We start from the raw sequence: 25,818 nt of genomic DNA on the forward strand, positions 1-25,818 counted from the left end.
TACAAATGTAATAGAACGTTTATTAAATTTAGACTTGTATGAAGTCATAATTTCAATGCACTTCATTGGATGAAGCGCATTTATATATTCATATACAAGTACCACCAATCCAAAAAGGATTGATTTCAGCATTGAACATAAATAAAAACAAATACACATATTTACAATTCCAGACAGACAGAGAATAAATTGTGTAGAGACACACTAGACCCCTGTGTGGAGATGGCTGGGGGGACTGAACTAACTGAAAATTCACAGAAAGGTTGTCAAGGAAACAGTGGGGCAGACTGAAGCCATGTCATCATTTCATACTAATATAGGTGTTGCTTTTGGTGACAACAAATATTCTATAACATACACCTAAGTCTCAACTGTGAATGTAGAAAGACATGGTATTTTGAATGATCTTGTATCTCAAGAAAGTAAAAGGAACATGCATGTTCTGAAGGGACAGCTACAGGGGCAGCTGTAGACAACAGATCAACTTTTGAGACAAGACTTTCTTCATTTTCCAAAAGACATTCAACAAATCGAATAAACTATATTTGATGAGACTGACCAAACTTACTCTAATCCCTATTCCTTCAGAACATAAAGTATCACGTTAGAGTTGTGAAATGTCAGTCCTCTGCAGAAGATACTGATCTTTGCTCTTTTCAATCACAAGCATCAGACAGCATTGAAAACATCTAGACGTGCCTGAACCCCTGAACTAAAGAAACACTTGTTACAGGTGTTGAACTGCCAGGAATCACCCGTTCAGACACGAGGGCCTAGGGTGGACTCCACTTCCTGCATCAGTGGCAATAAAGATTTTACAGTGATCCCAAAAAAATGCCTGCCAAATTGCATCTTATCAAAAAACCATTAGAAAAGGTACAATCAATAATTAAATACATTACAATTAGCGTGTGTAATAACTGGAACCTCTCCATGTGTCTCTCCTACAACAATGCGAGGACACACTCACAGTCCTCTGTAGACTAGCTGTAGATGCTCAAACTACAGAGTATCAACTACAGCTCTGCTGCTGATTACCACCTGGTTAGGGCTGGGATGAGGGGTGGAGTCAGGGCTGGGATGAGGGGCGGAGTCAGGGCTGGGATCAGGGGTGGAGTTAGGGCTGGGATGAGGGGTGGAGTCAGGGCTGGGATGAGGGGTGGAGTTAGGGCTGGGATGAGGGGTGGAGTTAGGGCTGGGATGAGGGGTGGAGTCAGGGCTGGGATGAGAGGTGGAGTTAGGGCTGGGATGAGGGGTGGAGTCAGGGCTGGGATGAGGGGTGGAGTCAGGGCTGGGATGAGGGGTGGAGTCAGGGCTGGGATGAGGGCTGGAGTCAGGGCTGGGATGAGGGGTGGAGTCAGGGCTGGGATGAGGGGTGGAGTTAGGGCTGGGATGAGGGGTGGAGTTAGGGCTGGGATGAGGGGTGGAGTTAGGGTTTGTTGACGGTTATTATTATTATTATTATTATTATTATTATTATATGTTGATAGGTTATTGACTAAATATTGAGCATCTATAGATAATCTACAAATTTACTTTACAAATCAGGCTACCCAATGCTCCTAGACCAGACGAACCTAGGTGATTCTTGGAGCCTGCCAGGCCAGTGTGAAGATAAGCAGAGGAGAGCAGGTTGAACTGACAGGTGAAAACAGCTAACCCTGGCCTTAGGAGCCCATGACACATTCAGACACTTTATAAAACTCATCATCTAGTTATTGTTTGTCTCTCCTAAAGCTCTGTACACGAGCAGCCATGTCCACGGCCCTGCCCCAGCCCACACGCTCAGTCAACATACCAACCAAACAGTTGTTCTTGTTCTTTCTTTTTGCCATTATTTACAGAAGTCGACGAGGGCAGGAAGATAAATGCTGGGCAGATTCGAGCAGGAAACTCCAGCTGTAGCAGAAGTCTTTTACATTTACACGCTTGCAAAAAAAGAAAAATAGATCTTTTTTGGGGATAAACACACAGCGCTCCTCTTGTCAGGAACATACAGTACAGCATTGACCTCAGCCCCTCTACTACACACACAGACTGGCTCGCCTGTCCCATGAGAGAGTGACAAACCCCCTCTCCCCAAGCCCAGCCCCAAGGCAGGTGCGAGAGACTGGTCCACACACCATCCCCTCTCTCCCAGACATGCAGAAAGGCGGTTCTTGTTTATTTGGTCTCCCAGATCAGGAACGATGGGGTGTTCGAGAGTGATGAAGTGAACAAAGATCCCCTCCTGTCCTCTCAGAGTTTAACCCTCACCCCTCCTCACCCCTCCTCTCAGAGTTTAACCCTCACCCCTCCTCACCCCTCCTCACCCCTCCTCTCAGAGTTTAACCCTCACCCCTCCTCACCCCTCCTCTCAGAGTTTAACCCTCACCCCTCCTGTCCTCTGAGCTGTAGCATAAGAAAACATACTGGCTGTTTGACGAGCTACGTAAAAGCAACACGGAGGGTGGATTTGGCGAGAAGTCATGTGACGTGAGTGTTTGGGGGCTGGGGTGGGGGAAGATTGTTTGGTCTTCTTAGGTTAGTGCTCTTCATAGGCAACAGACTGGCATGTGGGGTTGAGTGTTGGGGGAGGGAGGCAGTAGACTGTCACTAGTGTGAGGATGGTCAGGGTGTGTGTGTGTTCAAGTAGTGTGTGTGTATGTGCGTGTGTGTGGCTGGTCCTGAGGGGGTGATCAGTAGACGGTCTAGTCAGCAGGGGTCCAACCATGTTCTTGATGAGATACCTGCCTGTAGGTTTTCGCTCCAACACTAATCTAACACGCCTGATTCTTATAATTAGCTGGTTCATCAGGTAACTATAGTGTTGAATCAGGTCAAATAAGCGTGGTTGGAGCCAAGACCAACAGGCAGATATCTCCCCAGGAACAGGGCTGGAGACCCCTAGCATGAGGATGGTCATGGTGTGTGTGTGTGTGTGTGTGTGTGTGTATATATGTGTGTTCAAGGGGCATGTGTGTGTGTGCTCAGGTGGCGTGTGTTCAGGTGGTGTGTGTGTTTGTGTTCAAGTGGTATGAGTGTGTGTGTCTGTTCAGGTGGTGTGTGTGTGTGTTCAGGTGTTGTGAGAGCGTGCGGGCCGCCCGCTGGAGGAGGAGCTGTATGTGCGTGAGCGCTGCCTCATCCTGCAGGGGAGCTCCAGCTCCTGGAACAGCGGCGTCTCCGTGATCTCCGCCGCCTCGGGCCGCTCCGGGGGGCTCCGCGACAGCATGCGCCGCACCATCCCCAGCTGCCAACAAGCAGGCAGGCAGCACGTTACCAAGCAGTCAATCAACCCATTAACCAATCAATCAAATCAGACAATTAACAAATACGTGAATCAATCAATCAATCAATACACAACAGATGAAAAAGCTGATGAATGAATCAATTAACCTTCAAAATCAATGAACGTAGTACATGTGAATCAATTGTACCTGTCAACCAACCATGAACTATGAATTAATCAGTTAATCCATTATCAAACGCACTGGTTCACAACTAATCATAACAGGTATCTTTATATTCAGACCATCGGAGGTTAACATGTACAGGGCACGTTCGGGAAAGACAAACCTCGACTTTGGCCACTAGATGGAGGCGGAGAGCCACTCACCTCCTGAACGTTGTCCTTGGCGAAAACATCAGGAAACTGCAGAGCCCTCACTTCAGTCAGAGTCTGAGGAGGAGCACAATCTCAGAATAGCAGAGACAAACACTAAAGCTACCCTGCGCTCCTGAAGAGGGCCAGTCACAGGCTGGGTTGCCAGGTTGGCGGGCTACTCACCCGAACCCTCTCCATCTGGGTGCGGAAGGGGAAGAGCAGCTCAAACAGAATCAGCCCCAGAGAGAAGATGTCCACCTTGTGGGAATAAGAGTTTCCAGACAGCTGTGGAACACAAAACAAGAGTGTATTATGTTGAGTCCGGAAGTCCTTATTTTCCCTCGTGTGAATAAGCGGGCTGACGAGGTTCTGACCTGCTCTGGGCTCATGTACAGCTTGGTGCCGACCTGGCCGGTGTGGCGGGGGTAGGCTGGCAGGGGCGTGAGCACGCTGGGCTCGTCGTCCTCGTCCTGGTCCATGGCCGTCACCAGCCCCAGGTCCCCCACCTTCACCACGTCGTCCAGCGTGAAGAAGATGTTGGACGGCTGGATGAGGGAGGGAGGGAGGGAGGGAGGGGGGGGTGAGGCCCGGACACACACGCTGCCTGGGTGTGTGCGTCTTTGTGTGAGTGTGTGTGTGTATGCGTGTGTGTGACTGTATGACTGTGTGTGTGTATGCATGCGACTGTATGACAATGTGTGTGTGTATTACTGTGTGTTTATGCCCGTGTGTGTGTGTGTCTTCACCTTGAGGTCCCTGTGCATGAGGCCCTTGCTGTGTAGGAAGTCGACCGCCTCAGCGATCTGCAGGAAGATGTCCAGACACTGTCCTCGCTGCCTCTGGTCCGCCAGGCAGCGCTGGGACATCCAGTCCTTCAGGTTCTCCTTCCGGCACAGCTGCATCTGGATGTAAAGGTGCACCCTGGGGGAGGGGCGCTGGGGCGGTTGGGGGCCCGAGGAGCCCCGGAGGGGGCTGGGAGCCAGGCAGAGGGAGGTGGGGCGGGGGGGCAAGGAGGAGGGGGCAGCAGGAGGGTCCTGTCCCCGGGTGAGGGAGGAAGAGGAACCAGCCTCGGTGAGCGTGTGAGGGCTGGTGGCGCCGGAGGCGGAGTCCGTCTCTCCGTGGGCGTCGCGGTCGCAGCCGGAGTCCTCGAACACGATGTCGAAGGAGGAGGAGGTGCGGTCGGGGGGGCCGCGCGGGGGGCACAGCTCGAAGGAGTGGGGGGTGTCGGAGGCCTCGGGGTCTGGCTGGCTGTCCTGCTCCGACATCAGGCTGTCCTGGCCCGGAGGGAGGCCGTATCCCCCCCTCAAACCCCCGCTGCTGAACAGCAGAGCCTGGTCGCCCGGGGAGACGGACCCCCTCGCCCCCCCGTCCCCGTCGGGACCGGAGGCGGATGACACAGGCACTTTGACCGACAGGGCCTCCATGTGGTCTGGGAAGCTGAGGTGCCAGTCAGTGGTGCTGAGGAGGGGGCAGGGAGAGAGAGATGGGGGGGAGAGATTAGCTGTCTGAGATGGTCTGCCTGCCCGTCTGTCTGTCTGTCAGCCTGCCTGTGTCTACCTGGCATCTTTGAGCCACCTCTGGTCCATGTCCTCCTGCCAGCCGTGTGGAGGGCTCTCCTGCCAGGCGTTGAAGTAGCGGATGATACCAGGGTGCTCCAGCTTGGCCAGCGCCTTCACCTCCCGCATCACCTTCTCTCTGGCCTGCTCCCTGCACACACGCACGCACGCACGCATTCACGTCCGCACACACACAAACACACACACACACACAAGCACACACGGCCACAGACACAGACACACAGGCTTAGTCACACATACATGATAGGGGTGTAAGTCTTCATTACGAAGCAGCTACTGTGTGTGTGTCTGTGTGTATGTGTGAACGAACATGTGAGTGTGTGTATACGTGTGTGTCTAAACATGTGTGTGTGTGTGCGGGCCTCTGTTTATGTGTGTTTATTTTACCTGTTGGGCAGGCGGATCCTCTTGATGGCGTAGTTGCAGTCGTCCACTTTGTTCCGGGCCTCAAACACAACCCCGAACCCCCCTCTGCCCAGACACTGCACCGGCTCAAAGTCTGTCAGATACCTGCAGGAGGGGCGAGCACACACACACACAAGATCATTATTCATCTTGTAGACACTGTTGAGACTGAGGTCAGAGGAAGTGAGGTCAGAGGGTAGATCAGATGATGTAAACAGGATTAGATTCACCAGCCTCCCAGACACCAGCTGATGGACGGGTAAAGTTATCCAATCTCTGCATGATACAAGGAGTCAAGGTGACTGTGTGTGTAAGTGTGTGTGTGTGTATGTGTAACCAAGTTAAATCGGTTAAAGTCAGTCCTCAGTAAAAGTAGCTGACCAATGACATTAAACAACGCCCCTTTTATTCAAAACTGAAAAACAGCCTGGAAAAGCAGCGGTCACCATGGCAACAGCATTCGTCCCACCATCAGTCAGACTGTGATGTGGCCGTGATGACATGGCCAGCCTGTCAGGCCGTCACCAAGGTTATGGAGGACGTTTGCTAAGCATCAACCGCATACCTGGACACGTAGTCGCTGAGACGAGTTTCTATGGCAACCATCTCTGAGGTGGAGTCCACGGCCGGGGGGTCGAACTTGCTGTCCGTCTGGCACTGCGTCTCTGACTCCTTCCGTTGCTATGGACACAGAGCAGCTCTGTAAACCTGCCCCCTGTAAACGTGCCCCCCCTGTAAACGTGCCCTATGTGTGTATGTATGTGTGTGTGTGGTGCAGCAGGCTTACCCGTATGTACATGACAGGGGCAGGGGGGTGGAAGAACTTGCGTACGATGTACGTGGTGGTGGCGATGCAGAGAATAATGGTCCCCAGGATCTCCTTCCACCAGGGCAGCAGCAGCACCGGGTCCTTCCTGCGCCGGCCCTCGCTGGGGAGATGGCTCACCTCCGCACCACGCTTCTCCCTGTACCGCTGGCTGTAGTAGTAGCCGTTATCTGGAGACGGGACAGGTCTGGGCTCAGTCATCCACCATGATCCCTCAGGGAATGTTCTCTACAGTACTGCACTCTACTGTACTGTACTGTATTACACTATACTACACTGTACTGTACTCTACAGTACTGCACTCTTCTGTACTGTATTACACTATACTACACTGTACTGTACTCTACAGTACTGCACTCTTCTGTACTGTACTGTACTGTATTACACTATACTACACTGTACTGTACTATACAGTACTGCACTCTTCTGTACTGTACTGTATTACACTGTACTGTACTCTACAGTACTACACTCTACTGTACTGGACTGTACTGTACTACATTCTACTGGACTGTATTACACTACCGTATTTTTCGGAAATAAAGCCGGGGTTAAACCCCGATTTTTTTTTGGGGGTGGTTCGGCTTATATTTAGAAGCGGTTTATACCACATTTTTATAACAAAACAACAGTAAAAACACTTTTTTCGTGAATGCTATTTAAATATTAGTTAATTCCCGGGCAATAAAAAACATACTGGTGGGGTGCGGTTTATAGAAAATGTGGCTTATTTTCCGAAAAATACGGTATATTACACTGTACTGTACAACACTCTACTGTACAACACTACTGTACTACACTCTACTGTACTACACTCTACTGTACAACACTCTACTGTACAACACTCTACTGTACTACACTCTACTGTACTACACTCCTGTAAAACACTCTACTGTAAAACACTCTACTGTAAAACACTCTACTGTACTCTACTGTACTGTACTACACTCTACTGTACTACATTCTACTGTAATCTACTGTACTACACTGTACTACACTGTACTGTACATTACTGTACTACATTCTACTGTACTACACTACTGTACTATACTCTACTGTACTCTACTGTACAACACTGTACTGTACAACACTACTGTACTACACTGTACTGTACAACACTCTACTGTACTGTACTACATTCTACTGTAATCTACTGTACTACACTGTACGTACATTACTGTACTACATTCTACTGTACTACACTCTAATGTACTCTACTGTACTACACTCTACTGCACTACATTCTACTGTACTCTACTGTACAACACTACTGTACAACACTGTACTGTACAACACTCTACTGTACTCTGCTGTACTCGACTGTACTACATTCTACTGTACAACACTGTACTACACTCCTCTCCTCTACTCTACTCTACTGTACTGTACTGCACTCTACAGTACTGTACTACACTACTGTACTGCACCCTACTGTATATCAATGTACTCTACTCTTCACGACTCTGTTCTACTGTGCTCAACTCTACTCTGGTGGCAGTGTGGTGGTTGACATGGTGCCGTTACCGTAGGGATACTGCAGGACGGACAGCGCTCCGTTGCTGTACTCGTCATGGGAGAACTTGTCATTGTTTAGGCACTTGTCAAACTCATCAGAACCCACCAGGACTGGGGTGCGGGAGGGGGAGTCTGGGGGGGAGATGGGAAAGAGAAACACACCATTACCATCAGCACATTAACCTGAACCTTGCTCATGCTCACAGGGGGTCACAGGATTCCAGAGATGTTCCTGTGGTTACAGAGGGGTTACCGTGGTCACGTCCTGGCTTGTTACTTACGGATGAGGGGTTTCCACTTGACGACGGGCATGTGGCCGTTGTGGCCCTTTAGTGCCTGGGAGGGGAACTTGTCTGAGACCCTGACAGACGACTGCAGGTAGAGCTGGCCCTGGAACATACCTGGAGACACACCAGCACTTCAAACACAACCGCCCAACTAGGAGTGTGAGTGAGTGTGTGGTGGGCATGTACGTGTACATGTGTGTTTGTTTGTGTGTTTGTGTGGTGAGTGTGAGGTGTGTGAGGTGTGTGTGGTGTGTGTGTACATACCCAGGTACACGCTGGACTCTGTGGCACCCCTGGCCTGCTCCATGATGTCTTCCTCCTCAGGCTCAGCGTCTGATTGGCTGCTGTAGCGCGTGTCATCAAACAGGCTGATGGGCGTCACCTTGCCCCCACCCACCAGCCAGGCGGCAGCGATGGGGGTGCAGAACTGGGGGGCACACACAACCATGATTACAGAGATCAGCACATACAGTTAGGTCCATAAATATTTGGACATTGACACAATTTTCATCATTTTGGCTCTGTATACCACCACAACGGATTTGAAATGAAACTAGAGAGGGTACAATTTCTGGGGAAATTGTAGGGTGTGCTTGCTTGCTTCGGTTGCACAGGGGTCCGTTTTTGAACGACATTTTTACAACTGATATATCTGTATATTTTATATTAAAATGCATACTTATTATTTATAAAGATTACATAGATTTAAAAGCATTTTTTTTGTGCTGCTCATTTACAACTGAAAATACGAGTGAAGTGTAGAATTAAATATGATGTCTTCTCATTTCCCCTGCAAGAGGCAGCCTCATAGCTGAATCAAAACGAATACATTTGGCAGACCGGTGTAAAAATTGACCTAATCTCTATGACTTAAACGTCCTTTTAAGTTTTCCCTTCTCGTGATATTTTCAGGCATTTAGCCTACTCATATTGCATTCATTCATTAATAAAGAACCCCCTTTGAAGATTATTCTACGACGTTACCGGCAGTAGAAGATGGAATCGCGATTCAAACAGTACCATCTGCTAACTGAAAATATGCCCCCAAAAACGTAAATAAGCTTGACATTTATTTAGTGGAAAATCGCTCATTCATAAAAAGCTCACTGGTAGCGATCATTGTCAGTAACAACGCAAAATGCGATATAGCCCTGTGTGGAGAAGCTGCCCCGGTAAATTGTACTACTACGGTACAGTACTAGACTACTGCTGTGTTCGTCTCGGTAGCGATTGCGTTGGTTGAATTGGATTTAACGTTCCGTTGTACGGTTTAGGCTGAAATTAATTATTTTCATGAACAGATTGACAAAGTTTAGGCTGTGGCAATGAAGTTCAGGTTAGTAGTTAGATAGACTTTTGATTTAAGTAAGGGGAGTGCCGAACATGTTCTGTCGCCGTTTGACTTCCTACAGCTGTGTAGATGTTTTTGTAGTGTCTCGCGTAGGCTACAGCGTTGCAGTGATACACTGGATTGAAACCACAGGTAATGATAATTTCACTCACAAATCGTTTACTTGTAATCTAATGTCATAATAAATCCTACAACGAAAATGTATATGTGAGGAATGTTTATTTTAACGATTGAAAACAGATAACGCTACATCATAGACCACTGTAGTATGTGTTGCCCGGGCAACACAGGCTAATGTCATGATGCTAATACTTCAGTGAAATAGTAGACTACTGTTTCCGAAAGTAGATGTACTTCCTTAATAATATCAGCTTATACTGTACATTACACATCACAATTGTGTGTCATATCACAAAGTAAAATGAGTAAATAGTTATCACCCTGGCCTCTTTGCTTGTGGCGTTTCTGCAGCTGCCTTGCAGTAAAGCTATAGTTAGCCTAGCTATCGCCCAAGTTAACAGATGCGAAACGAATGTTCTGCCAAAGGTAGTCACGCGTGTTTTCGTGACGTTAGTGACGTAGTGACGTTAGTAACGTCAGTGACTGTGGCTAGCAAATTAGCCACCGTTAGCTTCACTTTTCGCCACAAAAACTTAACTTAAGCCCAAACCATGCAACGGAACGTAAATTCCAATACAAGCAACTCAATCGCTACCAAGACGAAACTTTTGACACCTACGTTGTCTATGTAGGCCAAATATTGACTGAGTTTTAGGGGGGCAAAAAAATAAAATAATAATAATAATAATATATATGTGAGAGAACAAAGGTTGTGCTCTCGCCGAAGGCTTGAGCACACCCAACAATAAAGATGTGCTTTAAGTGCAGACTTTCAGCTTTAATTTCAGGGTATTTACATCCAAATCAGGTGAACGGTGTAGGAATTACAACACATTTTATATGTGCCCCCCCCCCCCTTTTTAAGGGACCAAAAATAATTGGACAAACTAACATAATCATAAATCTAATTGTCACTTTTAATACTTGGTTGCAAATCCTTTGCAGTCAATGACAGCCTGAAGTCTGGAACCCATAGACATCACCAGACGCTGGGTTTCGTCCCTGGTGATGCTCTGCCAGGCCTCTACTGCAACTGTCTCCAGTTCCTGCTTGTTCTTGGGGCATTTTACCTTCAGTTTTGTCTTTAGCAAGTGAAATGCATGCTCAATTGGATTTAGGTCAGGTGATTGACTTGGCAATTGCAGAACATTCCACTTCTTTGCCTTAAAAAACTCTTTGGTTGCTTTCGCAGTATGCTTCGGGTCATTGTCCATCTGCACTGTGAAGCGCCGTCCTATGAGTTCTGAAGCATTTGGCTGAATCTGAGCAGATAATATTGCCAGAAACACTTCAGAATTCATCCTACTGCTTTTGTCAGCAGTCACATCATCGATAAATACAAGGGAACCAGTTCCATTGGCAGCCATACATGCCCACGCCATAACACTACCTCCACCATGCTTCACTGATGAGGTGGCATGCTTTGGATCATGAGCAGTTCCTTCCCTTCTCCATACTCTTCTCTTCCCATCATTCTGGTACAAGTTGATCTTGGTCTCATCTGTCCATAGGATGTTGTTCCAGAACTGTACAGGCTCTTTTAGATGTTTAGATGCAAACTCTAATCTGGTCTTCCTGTTTTTGAGACTCACCAATGGTTTACATCTTGTGGTGAACCCTCTGTATTTACTCTGGTGAAGTATTTTCTTAATTGTTGACTTTGACACAGATACGCCTACCTCCTGGAGAGTGTTCTTGATCTGGCCAACTGTTGTGAAGGGGTTTTTCTTCACCAGGGAAAGAATTCTTCTGTCATCCACCACAGTTGTTTTCCGTGGTCTTCCGGGTCTTTTGGTGTTGCTGAGCTCACCAGTGCGTTCTTTCTTTTTAAGAATGTACCAAACAGTTGATTTGGCCACACCTAATGTTTTTGCTATCTCTCTGATAGGTTTGTTTAGATTTTTCAGCCTAACGATGGCTTGCTTCACTGATGGTGACAGCTCTTTGGACTTCATATTGAGAGTTGACAGCAACAGATTCCAAACACAAATACCATACTTGAAATGAACTCTAGACCTTTTATATGCTCCTTGTCAATGAAATAACGAACTCCCATGAGGGAATAACATACACCTGGCCATGGAACAGCTGAGCAGCCAATTGTCCAATTACTTTTGGTCCCTTAAAAAAGGGGGGGCCACATATAAAATGTGTTGTAATTCCTACACCGTTCACCTGATTTGGATGTAAATACCCTGAAATTAAAGCTGAAAGTCTGCACTTAAAGCACATCTTTATTGTTTCATTTCAAATCCATGGTGGTGGTATACAGAGCCAAAATGAAGAAAATTGTGTCAATGTCCAAATATTTATGGACCTAACTGTACATACACGCTATAGCTATAGGTTGCAGAACAGTGGAGGATTGTTAGTTAGCAGCTAGGACCTAGGACCTAAGAGATAGGATATAGGAACTAGGAGTTAGGAGGTATGAGCCAGGAGGTAGAGGCTAGGAACTAGGTGATAGGGGGTTGCAGTTAGAAGCAAGGAGGTAGAGGCTAGGAGTGAGGGGGGTAAGGGGATAGGAGGTAGGGGGTAGGAGAGAGTTGTCTCGTCACCTGGTGCTCCCAGACCAGCTGTCCTCCAGACTTGGTGCTGAAGGCTAGGACTTTCCAGTCGGGCACAGAGACCTTGATGACCAAGTCCTGGTTCTCCACCTGGGCCTCCTCCTGTATGACGCGCTGCCCATCTCTCCTCTCCTCCTTCCACATGTCCCCGCTGGCCAGCTCCCCCTCCAGGAAACTCAGACCCGACTGCTGGTCAGACACCAACTTCAGCTCAAAGTTACCAACACTGAAGTTCCACCTAGGGAGAGTGAGGCAGGGAGGGAGAGAGAGAGAGACAAAATGAGGCTCACAGAAGCCGGGTAAGGTGAGCGCTCAGAGTTGGGGGTCTTTGGGATTTGTAGTTCATGGTTAGATGGTTCCTCAACACTTACTTCTCGAGGCCGGAGCGAGGCCGGACGGCGCGGACAGTCTTCTGGGTCCTGTGTAGCAGCAGCAGGTCCTCAGGCCCCGTCTCATCCTCACCCCAGCGGCTGCAGCCAACCGCAGAGCAGATATACCTCAGCTGGGGGGGGCAGAGAGAACAAGGCAGCCGTCAACTACTCAGTTACCTGGCTGATAAGGAAGAGGATGAGGGGGTGGAGGATGAGGGGGACTTCTGACCTTGCCGCTGTACGCTCCCAGGCCGTAGGTGGTGAGGGTCTTTCCCCCCACCAGGACTGTGTCCTCGGCTATGCGGTAGGACGACTCCAGCAGAGACTCCACGCTGAACGGAACCGCCTCCATCACCTCCCGGTCCCGATTCCACTGGAACAGGGCTCCGTCCAGGGATGGGATGAACATCTTACTGCCGAACACCTGGATACAGGGGAGCAGGGGGAGTTTGTTAATATCCTGTACACACACTCACAGACTGGTGCCACGCAGGCTGTACTTAGCCTCCAGCCAACCAGTGAGGAGCTGACGTGTTCTCCACAGCCAATAAGAAGTTGGTATGACAAGTCTGTGTTGTTCTCCTCAGCCAATGAGACGTTGGTATGACCAGGCGTGATTTAATGAGAGTCCTTCTGCTAGGAAGCACCAGGCATGGACAACCTCTGGATCTGCTGTTGTCAGGACGACATCTCACCTCCTCTCTTCTGTCTCCCTCCCCCCTCCCCCTATTCTCTCGTCTCCTCGGTTCACCCCCTCTATCCCTCCTCCTGTTGCTCGCTTCTCCCCCTCATTTCATAATCTCTCTCACTTTTCCATACCTTCCATCACATTTTTCATCCCCTCCTCTCCCTCATCATGTGTGTGTTCTGGTGTGTGTGTTCTGATGTGTGTGTTCTGGTTTGTGTTATAGTGTACGTGTTATGGTTGTGTGTGTTTTAGTGTATGTGTTATGGTGTGTGTGTGTGTTATAGTGTATGTGTTATGGTGTGTGCGTGTGTGTGTGTGTTTGTTATAGTGTATGTGTTATGGTGTTCTGGTGTGTGTGTTCTGATGTGTGTGTTCTGGTTTGTGTTATAGTGTACGTGTTATGGTGTGTGTGTGTTATAGTGTATGTGTTATGGTGTGTGTGTGTGTTATAGTGTATGTGTTATGGTGTGTGTGTTCTGGTGTGTGTATGTTATAGTGTGTGTGTTATGGTGTGTGTGTGTGTTATAGTGTATGTGTTATGGTGTGTGTGTGTGATGTGTTATGGTGTGTGTGTGTGATATAGTGTATGTGTTATGGTGTGTGTGTGTGATATAGTGTATGTGTTATGGTGTGTGTGTGTGATATAGTGTGTGTGTTATGGTGTGTGTGTGTGTGTGTCTCCTGCAGCCTTGTTTCTGTTAGCTATAACCTGGAATGCCTGGCTGCAGCGGACAAAGCCCCGCCATGGGCTGAGAGCCTCAGCTCTCCCCAAACCGGTGCTTAGCAACTGCGCGGTGTGATTGGTGCTCTCCAGACCCTCAGACGACAGTCTGCTCGGTGATTAGGGGAGCCCGCCCCATTGCCATTGGCTACCTGAATGACACCGCCAGGAAACAGGCACCTATTGGAGCGTGTGGAGGAGAGGAAGGGGGGCATAAACCGCATTGTCTGCAGAAAAGAGCTGTCACTTGAAAGCAGTGGAGAGGATTTCGATTAGAATCAGTAGTGTGTGTGTGTGTCTGAGGGGGGGAGGGGCAGCACAAGAGAGGAGGAGGGGGGGGGGGAGAGGGGAGGGATTAGAGAGAACCGGTGAGGTAATGCTTCAGCCAAAGAATGATGTCATCTCATAACACTCTCTCTCTCTCTCTCTCTACTCTCTCTCTCTCTCTCTCTCTCTCTCTCTCTCTCTCTCTCTCTCTCTCTCTCTCTCTCTCTCTCTCTCTCTCTCTCTCTCTCTCTCTCCTCTCTCCTTCTCTCTCTCTCTCTCTCTCTCTCTCTCTCTCTCTCTCTCTCCTCTCTCTCTCTCTCTCTCTCTCCTCTCTCTCTCTCTCTCTCTCTCTCTCTCTCTCTCTCTCTCTCTCTCTCTCTCTCTCTCTCTCTCTCTCTCTCTCTCTCTCTCTCATCTCTCTCTCTCTCTCTCTCTCTCTCTCTTCTCTCTCTCTCTCTCTCTCTCTCTCTCTCTCTCTCCTCTCTCTCTCATCTCTCTCTCTCTCGGCAGTTTGAATGAATGGCTGGTGAGTGAGCGTGAGGGTTCTGTTGTGCAGAGAGGAACCTCACAAGACCTCCTCACTCTGGTTTGTTGTTCTTTTTCTGCTTCCACAATACCCCACCCCTGTGTGTGTGTCTTTATCTCTGTATGTGTCTGTGTCTTTATCTCTGTGTGTTCCATAAGTGAAGCTTGCCTCGTGGGCCAGCAGTGTGCTGTTTGAGTTACTGGAGTGATAACATCAGAGGTCAGGGAGGACAGAGGGAGTCCCCCACATCATCCACACCAGCATAAAGAAGTCTGGGGCGTCTGGAGGTCTGGAGGGGAAGTCTGGGGGTCTGGAGGGGAAGTCTGGGGGTCTGGAGGGGAAGTCTGGGGTCTGGAGGTCTGGGGGTCAGGGGGGTCTGGAGGGGAAGTCTGGGGGTCTGGAGGTCAGGGGGGTCTGGAGGGGAAGTCTGGGGGTCTGGAGGTCTGGGGTATCTGGGAGGGAAAGTCTGGGGGTCAGGGGGGTCTGGAGGGGAAGTCTGGGGGTCTGGAGGGGAAGTCTGGGGGTCTGGAGGGGAAGTAGGGGGGTCTGGAGGTGAAGTCTGGGGGTCTGAAAGGGAAGTCTGGGGTTCTGGAAGTCTGGAGGGGGAGTATGGGGGTCTGGAGGGTCTGGAGGGGAAGTCTGGCGGTCTGGAGGGTCTGGAGGGGGAGTATGGGGGTCTGGAGGTCTGGGGGGTCTGGAGGGGAAGTCTGGGGGTCTGGAGATATGGAGGGGAGGTATGGAGGGAGTCTGGGGGGATTGGAGGTCTGGAGGTGAGATCTAAGTTGGAGGAACATCAGGAAGCTGGGCGGACATGTTCACCTCTGTCTGGGGGGCTAATTCAGCTCTGCAGTAATCAATGAAGGAGTGTGCGTGCGTGTGTTTGTGTGTGTGTGGCCAGATCAGAAGCAGGGATTAAGGCATCAGCAGAGACAAGAGCAGGAGAATGAGTCAACACCTCCTCCCCCTGCCCCCCCCCCCCTCCAGCTCTAAAGCTTACCCTTCTGCAGCATGCTGAGATGCCCCCCCCCCATATGCTGCTGTCTATATGAAGAGATGACATCACCTATGCTCTGACAGCACAGTCCATCATCCCTCCCCTAGACCCCCCCCTCGTGGTCCACAGCTCTGCTGTCTGAGTACGATTAGCCAAAGAACTGGACGAGCTGTTCATGATGTCATCGCAGGCCTCCTGCAGTGTTTGCGCACACACACACACTCTCACTCACACTCTCACACACATCCACATCCACACACGCACACAGTGAGTCAACTCAGTGCACTCAATAAGATGTGGGTTAATTACAGCCTGCTTTAAGTTGTGTAATGGTGTGGATTTAGTCTGTGTGTGTTGTTGGGGGTCTGGGCTATTGTGTGTGTGTGTGTGTGTGTGTGTGTGTGTGTAGGGTGGGGGGGTTGGCCTGTTGTGCGTGTTTGTTTGTGTGTGGGGGGGGGGGGTTGTTTGTGGGTGGATATTTCAATTCAGCTTGGTGTGTAGGTGTTGATGCGAGTAGGGCCATGGAGAAGCCATACCTGCATTGCTGGTAGCAACTTAAACCAATGTTTATTATGACTGCACAGCCACATGAGTTATCAGGAAACCCATTTAGTCATCAGTTAACATTCTTCAGTTAACATTAGATGAAATCCCTTACTCGTAAGGGATAGTAAACGTTTCCACTGCTAAGTAGCAGTTAGTGATTCCACCTTGAGAAAACCCTTTGAAACACGCTGATTCAAACTACCGTGCCAGCGTCACTGTGACTGCTCACCTGATATTATCTGATCTGGAACAGCCATGCTGAACTTGGCCTCTGCTAAATGGCAGTATGCCCCCGAAAAGCAAATAATCTTAAAATGTACTTAAAAAACTGTCTGGCATAATTTATTTTGTGGAATTAATTTTGCCCAATTGCCAATTGAAATGTGTTTGTCCCACAAGTAGCCTAAGACATGTTAGTTCTTGGCAAGATCCTTGCTTATCCAGAAGTAAGGAAAACGATTAGAAAGTTGCACTTGTCAACTAAGTTGACTCATCATAAACAAATCTGGCTTGTATGTTTGTGTGTGTGTGTGTGCGTTCGTTCGTGCGTGTGTGTGTGGGTGAGTGCATGTGCACGGGTGCTATGGGGTGTAATCAGTGTCAGCGTAGCTGCACACAGTGTGTTCACCGTGTACCTGATAAGGGTAAACTATGCGTTAAGTTGCGTTTTTTTAAAGTGCAGAATGAATAGCCTACTACACCCTACAGTTTGATAGAAAATGTGCTGTGCATATCAACACCCACCCAAACACACACACACACACCTGCCCGCCTAGACGCGTGACATCTTTCGGCAAAGATCTTGGTGATCTTGGTGAAACCTATTCACACCCAAACCTGAAAGAGCTCCTGAGTCTAGGCGGGCAGGTGTGCGCCGCTTGTTTGGGCGCTGCGCAATGGTGTCAGTGTAAGAGGCCCACGCATCACCTGCCTGCACGCACGCCTAGATATCTATCAAACAGTTAGGCGTAGTGTTCACGTAGGGGTAGGCCTCGCGTGTTTGAGGCGCATGTCAGGTGTGGTGGACACGTCATGTACACGTTGTTCACACGTCAATAAGATACGTGTGCACGCCAGCGTGACGCCTACATGACGTGTGTGAACGCCCGTGTCCATTGTAAGATGTAGGAGTTCTCACGTGCATTCAGAGGTTTGACATCATCCCGCAGGCGTGTGCATGCGCTGCTGTGCGCTTTGCATTTGAACCGGTGACACGTATTACACCTCATAGTGTGCGTGCACGCTTGTATATGTGTGTGTTTGTGTGTGTGCGTGTGTGTGTGTATGTGCGTACCTCAGGCTTGCTGAGGCTGGAGGAGACCAGGCAGCCAGACCCCACGTCCAGGTCCCACTGCTTGCGTCCCTGGTTGTTGGGGTCCAGAGCCGAGATTCGTCCGTCCAGCGTGCTGATGATCACCAGAGACCTGGGGAGAGACACACCAGTTACCACACACCTGTTCACACATACACACACCAGTTACCACACACACACCAGTTACCACACACACACACCAGTTATAACACACACCAGTTACCACACACACACCAGTTACCACACACACACACCAGTTATAACACACACCGGTTACCAGAATCAGAATGGGTTTTAATCGGCATGAAAGTTTGCACAGACAAGGAATTTGCTTTGGCAAGAAGCTGCATACATTAAGCATATAGGGATCTTAAAAATTAAATATGAGGTCTAACTATACTAAGCGTATAAACTAGCAGTACTACGTGGATTTAGAATTAAAATAAGATATACTATCAAATTAAATATAAGTTGCTGTAATTTACAATTTAAAAATACAAAAAATACAAATATTACAAAATATACAAATGGCACAAGAGATACCACACACACACACACACACCGGTTATCCAACATTCCCTGATTAGGCTAAAGTATGTAGCCCGTGTGTGTGTGAGCATTTGTGTGTGTGTCTTCTTCATCCGTTCAGCAGCACCATCTTCTGCAGCAGCACACCTGTATGACCGGCCAATCACAGAGCTCATCATTCACACAGCAACCAATCACAGATCAGCTGGTTTCCACTTGTAAAAAATAACACTAAAAATAACACACTAGGTCACAGAGACAAGTTTACACACCACACACCCAGTCACATATCTGTTTACATCTCAGCATGTGTGTATATATTGTAATGGAAATTGTTATATTAATATTACTGTTATAGATAGCTTCTGAGAAAGTTGGAGCCTTTTGTACTACAAGAGTGCCTAGTCAGCTGCTGATAAAGTTGTAACCTTGTGTGCTTCAACTGTGTGTGCTGATAAGATGAACAAAAGATTGCTGTGTGCAGGTGGCTGCAGCACTATCTCCACGTGTAACAGACTTGTCCTTAAGAGTTCCTCATCAGATGCTGACAGACTATGTACTCTGAGAGTGTCTGGTCTTTTCTCAGCACGGTGACATGGTGTATAACATAACAACTCAGCATAACATCACTACATTAGTAAACTATCACTACACTGATGCACCCAGAGAAAAACATTGTTTTTCTCTCCGCAGCCAATAAGAATCACTCTGCAGAAGCTTCGTTTCTTGCTCTCCATTGGCTGTTGAGCTTTGCCAAAAATATTGGTCTGATTGGTTGTTACTAAGCAGTAGGTTCGGAGACAATGAGGAAGCAGAGCTGCATGCCGAGCGAGGCTCCGCCTCCCCGCCTCGGCCCCGCCCACAGCCATGCTGTGACTGCGAGAGCAGGAATCAGACCGTCTGAGGGGAGAGACTCGTTACCACGGAGATCACAGACCTCTCCTGAGCTCTCTGTTGGGGGGGGGGGGGGGGGGGTTGGCGGGGGGGTGTTGTCTCCCCCTTAGAAGGAGACAAGACACTGAAACATGCTGCCGACTCTGAAACATGCAGCCAGAGAACCCCAGCTGTTTGTTTCCAGGGTGGGGGTGATTCTGTCCCTGGCCTCTTGTCCTGCTGCCGGCCAGCAACGCCACACAGCTGCCAGTGGGAGCGAGCTAGGCAGACAGATGTTTGCCTCAAAGAAATACAGACTCACAATGAGACATGTTTGCATTCAGGCGTTGACTTCAAAGTATCACAACAGTGATCACAACAGATATTCGAGCGTTACAAAGTGCAACTGTCAAAGCAGCCGACCAATTATCCATGCTCTGTCCCCAGCTCCCCCCTGCCCCCAGCCTCAGCCACTGCCCCCGGTTAAAAAACTCCATTGAAAGAAAGAAGAAAGAGGCAGGATGTTTACACAGGCAGAGTCTCTAAGGAGCACGAATCACCCCTCTCCACCAATCAGAGCAGCTTGCCTTCAGCCAGAACAAATCAGAGTTCTGTTTTCAACTTCACTCAGCCAATAGCTGAACCTCGGCTTAGACACTGGGCCAATAGCTGAGAGCGTCTGCCTGTAACCATGCACCAGCGAGCAGCCTTGGTTACGTGCTGCAGTGTGTGTGTATAGTGTGAGTGTGTGTGCGCGTGTGTGTTGTGTAAGTGTGCGTCCGACAAACGGCTGCTCTGAAGTGGCAGAGAGTAGCATGGTTAGCACGTGGTTGCTGGGTACAGAACCAGAACCACACCCTGCTAGACAGAACCAGAACCACCACATGATAGACAGAACCAGAGCCAGAACCACAACAAGAAAAGTCTAGATTTAAGGGTTATGGCTGTTTTTAAGGGTTGGTTATAAGGGTTAGGGGTTAGTTATAAGGGTCAGGGATAGTTATAAAAGTTACGAGTTAGTGATGAGGGTTAGTTATAAGGGTTGGGGTTAGTTATAAGGGTTGGGGTTAGTTATAAGGGTTGGGGTTAATTAGATGGGTTAGTCACTAAAGGTTAAGCTAGTTATATGCGTCAGGGCTAGCTTTAAGGGATAGTTATTAGGGTTTGAGTTAGTTATAAGGTCAGGGTTAGTTATGAGGGGGGAGGAGAGGAGGGGGGCGGGGAGACTAATAGATGGTTAGAGAAGGCAGATTAGGAACTGAACATGCCAAACATATGTTCTACACACACACACGTCAGAGCTGCCATCTGGACCAGAGCAGGGAGTGGTTACAGGCCACACATAAAAACTTTAGCCTTTTAGAGAAACACCCTGTTGCCATGCTGACGGCTCATGCCTTCACCCCGGCCCGTGGTAGCGTCTCACATGGTACAATGCAAACGCCGTGGCGCCACACCGTTGTCAGCCAATCAGAGGGTGTCTAGTTTTGATCTGTAAGTCTGATTGGTTGTTGCTAAGCAGTGAGGTGCTACCTACAGTACAGCAGAGCATCAGGGTCCTAGTGCACTCTCTTCTGTTTACATCCCTCCATTCAGCCCTCCCTCCCTCCATCCCATCCTGTCTCTCTCTCTCTCTCCATCTCTCACCATTCCTTACTCTCTCTATCCCGGTTCCCTCTTTCTCCCCACTTCTTCTCTCCCTCTCCTCATAGCCTACCTCTCCCCTCTGCCCCACCCTACACTGCAGTGCTGCAGGGTGTGTCCACAGTAATTAGCCTAAAGGACCCATCTTTCCTGTCACAGTGGTGCTCAATGAGAAGACAAATAAACAAACTGTTGCAAGCAGACATCTCCAAGGTACCTCAGTGATTTCTACTGATCTTAGTTTTACCCCTGACCATCGCTTCAGGGGATCAAGATCACATTTCCTGTAATGTTCCCATGAGGCCACAGGTAAGGCAGTTGTCGGAAACACAATCATATCAAACTGTTATAATAGTGCTTATAAAACTCTGCATGTTGCTTTCACAACAGTGTGTTTCCAGAGTCAGTGCTATTTCTTCCTGCAGGAGTCCACACCTCTTTATTCAACAGCCTCGTTTCCAGGACAGTTCTATAAATAAAATCCACAACCTTTCCCTGGTTACAGAAGGAGTGAACAAAAAAAACCTAAACAGGACATGAACTCTCTCCCCTCCTCCCAGATGCTCTCCTGCTTCATGGAGAGCCATGCGGCCAACTCAAATTCTGAACACTACCACGTCCCACGTTGTGATTGGCCAACAAGTTGCTGGAGGCAGCCTGGCTGATTGGCTGTTGCTAAGCAGTAGGCTGTGAGAGCCAGCAGGTGGGAGGCAGCCCAAAAAGGTGCTGTTGGGGGGGGCAGAGGGGGTGATTCAAACCCAACAGCCCTACTTTCACCTCTAAGTCTTGCCTTAGGCCCTAGCACCCCCCCAACACACACACACACGCACACACAGAATACTCTGAGGTATCAGCGTGTAGAGAGACGGCAGTGGGACCAGCCTGTAGAGAGACCAGCCCTGTAAAGAGACATCAGCATAGCAGTGGGACCAGCCTGTAGAGAGACCAGCCCTGTAAAGAGACATCAGCATAGCAGTGGGACCAGCCTGTAGAGAGACCAGCCCTGTAAAGAGACATCAGCATAGCAGTGGGACCAGCTTGTAGAGAGACCAGCCCTGTAAAGAGACATCAGCATAGCAGTGGGACCAGCCTGTAGAGAGACCAGCCCTGTAAAGAGACATCAGCATAGCAGTGGGACCAGCCTGTAGAGAGACCAGCCCTGTAAAGAGACATCAGCATAGCAGAGAGACCAGTCTATAGAGAGATCGGCCCTGTATAGAGACCAGCCCTGTAGAAAGACCAGCCCTGTAGAGAAAGACCAGCATAGCAGAGAGAACAGCCTGTAGAGAGACCGGCTTTAAGAGAGACCAGCCTGAAGAGAGGCCCGTCTGTAGAGACCAGTCTATAGAAAGAGACCAGCACTGTAAAGAGACCCTCCCTGTAGAGAGACCAGCCCTGTAAACAGACCAGTCTATAGAGAGAGACCAAGTTTTAGAGAGACCAGCCCTGTGGAGAGACCAACCCTGTACAGAGACCATCCCGGTAGAAAGAGACCAGCTTTTAGAGAGACCAGCCTGTAGAGAGACCAGCCTCAGAGTACAGCTGGATACTGATCAAATGATCATTCACCCTGATCCTGTCTTCAGAGTGGTTGGACTGGAAGAGCAGTCCTACTATGAAGGTGGAGGTAGGGAGGGAGGGAGGGAGGGAGGGAGGGAGGTCTTAGTTTGGCAGTGACCGAGAATTTGTGATTCCTTGTGCCACGTTCCTGATCCCATGACACACATTTGACTTGTGATTGGCCACTGGGATTAACCTTTAAAAGGTCATATTGTCTCTGTGTTTGTTTATGTAAACGTGTGTTTATCAGAGTGTGTGTGTGTTTGTGTGAGTTTGAAAAGGGAGGTTAACCCCAGAATCGTCACTGAGTGTGATAGCCATGTAAGCTAAACAAGCTGAAGAGGGTTGGCTGATAAGAGTGAAGCTATTTCAGCAGGGCCACAGCCAGCACACATTACACACACACACTGGCTCACATACACACACACTAGTTTTCTCTCACACACACACACACACTCCTCAAGTTCACAAAGAGTTGTTGATTTTATAACATTAAAGCTGGATAAATACTGCAGGGAGATACAGATACAGAGAGAGCGAGAGAAAGCGAGACAGAGCGAGAGAGAGCGAGAGAGGATGGGTGTGGCCAGCTGGGTGACCAGTGCTGAGTTCTGATGCTTCTCCAGCTCCCTGCAGTCTCTTAGCTGCAGTCTGAGAGACAGCACCCAGGGAGAGTGAGACCCTCTGTGTTCCAGGCCCCTGCTACATGCAGCTTGTTTTAGGTGAGTTCTGTATGGTGTCCATAAGGTGAACATTAACAAACATTATTAACAAAGCAAACAAAAGCTGACAACATAATACACAGCAGCATTGCCCCTAGTGGTTGGGAGCACTTCTGTTGTGAAGGACTTGAAACGCAGCATTTGTTAGTTTAGTTTAGTTTTTGCAAATGGTTAGTTTTTCTTAATGCTGTTGCACTGTGGGTAATTGTTGATGTGTTGTAATATTGTTGTTTTACATCAATTCATGTCATAATGTCAGCTTTTGTTTGCTTCGCTAATGTTGTTTTGTGCACACGAGGGCCACTATAGTTCTCAGTTCATTCAAAGCAGCAAATCTTAGCCTTGGACACAAATGTCCCTGGTAGTGAGGTTTGGTCTTCGTTTGGTCAGAGATTTCCAGACACTGTACATCCCTGTCCGGTGTGCACTAGAGTTCAGATTACCCTGATTACACCTGCAGCTAGAGGGTTGTAGGGAGGGAGGTAGAAATGTCTACATGTAGATGGGTCTGCAGGTAGAGAGGTCTACAGGTAGAGAGGTCTACAGGTAGAGAGGTCTACAGGTAGAGAGGTCTGCCGGTAGGGAGGTCTGCAGGTAGAGAGGTCTGCAGGTAGAGAGGTCTGCAGGTAGAGAGGTCCACTGGTAGAGAGGTCTGCAGGTAGAGAGGTCTGCAGATAGAGAGGTCCGCAGGTAGAGAGGTCCGCAGGTAGAGAGGTCCGCAGGTAGAGAGGTCCACTGGTAGAAATGTCTACTGGTAGAAATGTCTACTGGTAAAGAGGTCTACTGGTAGATCTGGTACAAGTTAGCAGGCTAAAGTCTTCTGGGGAAAATAACTCGAACCACATCACCTGGTGATGAAGACCATCCAGACAATACTACTGGACTCATCTTATAGACATCATGGTGACGGAAACTAGGATGGCATGTCTGGACTAGCCCCTGGCCAGCACACACACACAGCACACCAGCACACAAACAACACGCAAGAACACATAGCGCACCAGCGCTGAACGATGAGTCTGGTAGGTGTGTCCCCTCAACTGGGCCAAACTATTAATATTCCCTCTACCGACAACTGTGGCTGAGAACGCCTTGCTGCACTACATACTGGGGTTCATCCTCCGTTCGTGTGTCTGTTCCGGAATTATAAACTCTACAATGATTGCCATCTGTAGCACACTGGCATTTCAGTTTAAATAAATTACTTTCCATTCCACTTTGCCGGACTGTATGAGTATTGTCGTGCTACGGCTATATCTGATTTAACCTCCGTGGGGTTCGTGTTTGCTGCTGACATTGCACTGGCTGATTGCAGCATTAGCTAGCGAGAGCTGTCTGAGTTCCGTACTTTTAACTCTCGCGTTGTTGTACTGCAGTCTGAAAGCCAAGAAATTACACTCTTGTACATTGCTACATTATATTATTGTAAATAGAATACACATAACAAATGGTAATGTAGTTTTCATCTGAAGCTAGTTGATATTGCGCATTGCACTTCCTATCGGTGTGCATGAGCTCAAGTGTGAAAGTTGGACTTGGTTCTCGTCAAAACTTTGCAAAGGACTACGAATTTGCCGAGTTGTGTTTCTACAAATGAATATACAACTGTCGAGTAAAGTGTGGCACTGAGAGAGGTTTGTCTTTAGCTAACCTTGTCGGTGGAATATTTCCGGAGTAGGCTTCATGCGACTCATCCTCCTCCCCTGTCGCCCCGTTCTCGTCGTCCTCCACCGTTACGTCTCCAATGATCGGGGCGCCGATATTTCCCAAGCTTTTCTCCATAACTCCTGAACCATGTTCACCTGCTGTGTCTGAGCCCGGGATGGCAGGCGCGGGCTCCCTCCCGACGACGGAGTTTTGAGTTTGAGACGTCCCAGTCAATGCTTTCAGCAACAACAGGAGCACCAGGGAAATGCTCACGTTTCCAAAGTGAAACCCCTTTTCCATTTGTAATATTGGCACATTAGTGAATGTGCGATTTACATGCCAATGGCAGTGTAAATCTACAAAGTACAAAAATACGTAAACTTATATACAAAAACATCAAATAAGGCAGTTGTTCGCTTATTCCTTTCTTCAGGTAAACATCAACAGCCACAGGGGTACCATGTTATTCCCTTTATACTTGACTCAAGACTTGTCTTAGTAACGCTCATCCCGCCCCGTTTCCACACAGGGATTGGACAGAAATATTGCAACTGTACAGTAAACACCTCACAAAGAAACCTGATTGGAAAACAGTTTGTCAATCTACAGAACTTGTGTACTAAGCAAAGTCCCATTGCACGTTCTGCGTGTCATTCAAAATCGGATGTTGCATGCCCTTCCTCCCTCCAAACACTGATCGTTATTGGACAATCGCCTGTACGTGAAATCAATGTGCGTTGTGAGCATGCGCAATTCTTGCCATCTAAAGGAAAGGCATATAGTGACGTCAATAACTCCCTGGCGGCGTGTCCTGCGGTCAACATGTCATTGGTTCAACCCTTTGTCACTTGTCCAATTAAAAGGCCAATAGAATCCTGAAAATGCTATTGGTCAGTAAACGTCACCTGGGCCGTGAACGGCAATGTTTCATTCGAAATCTTCCGCTGTCACTCAAATCGTTGTTCTACTCTTGGATTAGTGCGAGTACCCTGTGGAAACTTCAACGTGGCCTCTCCACATTGTATATTTCCTGTTCCGGAGAATGTCACGAGTAACTGACACTTTCTGTATTGTATAACAAGACATTATTGTAAGTAAAGTAGGCCTAAGTCAAACGCCACAGTCTTCCGACGAAATATATTATGCGAACGCCCCGGTTTCTGAAGGGTAAACAGTTACGTTGCAATG

At 48.5% G+C, this 25,818-nt stretch overlaps 1 protein-coding gene across 1 annotated transcript; it reads right to left on the reverse strand.

Annotated features, from left to right (window-relative positions):
* Window positions 1-25,318, reverse strand: eif2ak3 (eukaryotic translation initiation factor 2-alpha kinase 3). The gene is made up of 18 exons (XM_062469077.1): window positions 24,635-25,318; window positions 17,639-17,768; window positions 12,832-13,026; window positions 12,603-12,733; window positions 12,223-12,469; window positions 8,458-8,620; window positions 8,188-8,307; window positions 7,916-8,038; window positions 6,353-6,561; window positions 6,131-6,246; window positions 5,548-5,670; window positions 5,141-5,290; window positions 4,330-5,041; window positions 3,958-4,128; window positions 3,767-3,868; window positions 3,596-3,658; window positions 2,313-3,229; window positions 1-2,230 (listed from the first exon to the last, which is right to left on the reverse strand). The coding sequence occupies exons 1-17, from the start codon at window positions 24,928-24,930 to the stop codon at window positions 3,056-3,058; spliced, it is 3,225 nt and encodes a 1,074-aa protein (XP_062325061.1). The 5' UTR covers window positions 24,931-25,318; the 3' UTR covers window positions 1-2,230; window positions 2,313-3,055.
* Between the last annotated feature and the right edge of the window lie 500 nt (window positions 25,319-25,818).

Source organism: Osmerus eperlanus, chromosome 9, assembly GCF_963692335.1.
Source record: "Osmerus eperlanus chromosome 9, fOsmEpe2.1, whole genome shotgun sequence".
In the NCBI taxonomy this organism is placed as follows: domain Eukaryota; kingdom Metazoa; phylum Chordata; class Actinopteri; order Osmeriformes; family Osmeridae; genus Osmerus; species Osmerus eperlanus.

Coding starts and splice junctions, on each gene's coding strand:
- eif2ak3 (XM_062469077.1), bottom strand. CDS start 24,930: ATGGAAAAGGGGTTTCACTTTGGAAACGTGAGCATTTCCCTGGTGCTC. Junction 12,734..12,831: donor TGGGAGCGTACAGCGGCAAG/GTCAGAAGTCCC, acceptor TGCCCCCCCCAG/CTGAGGTATATCTGCTCTGC. Junction 3,230..3,595: donor CCAAGGACAACGTTCAGGAG/GTGAGTGGCTCT, acceptor GCTTGTTGGCAG/CTGGGGATGGTGCGGCGCAT.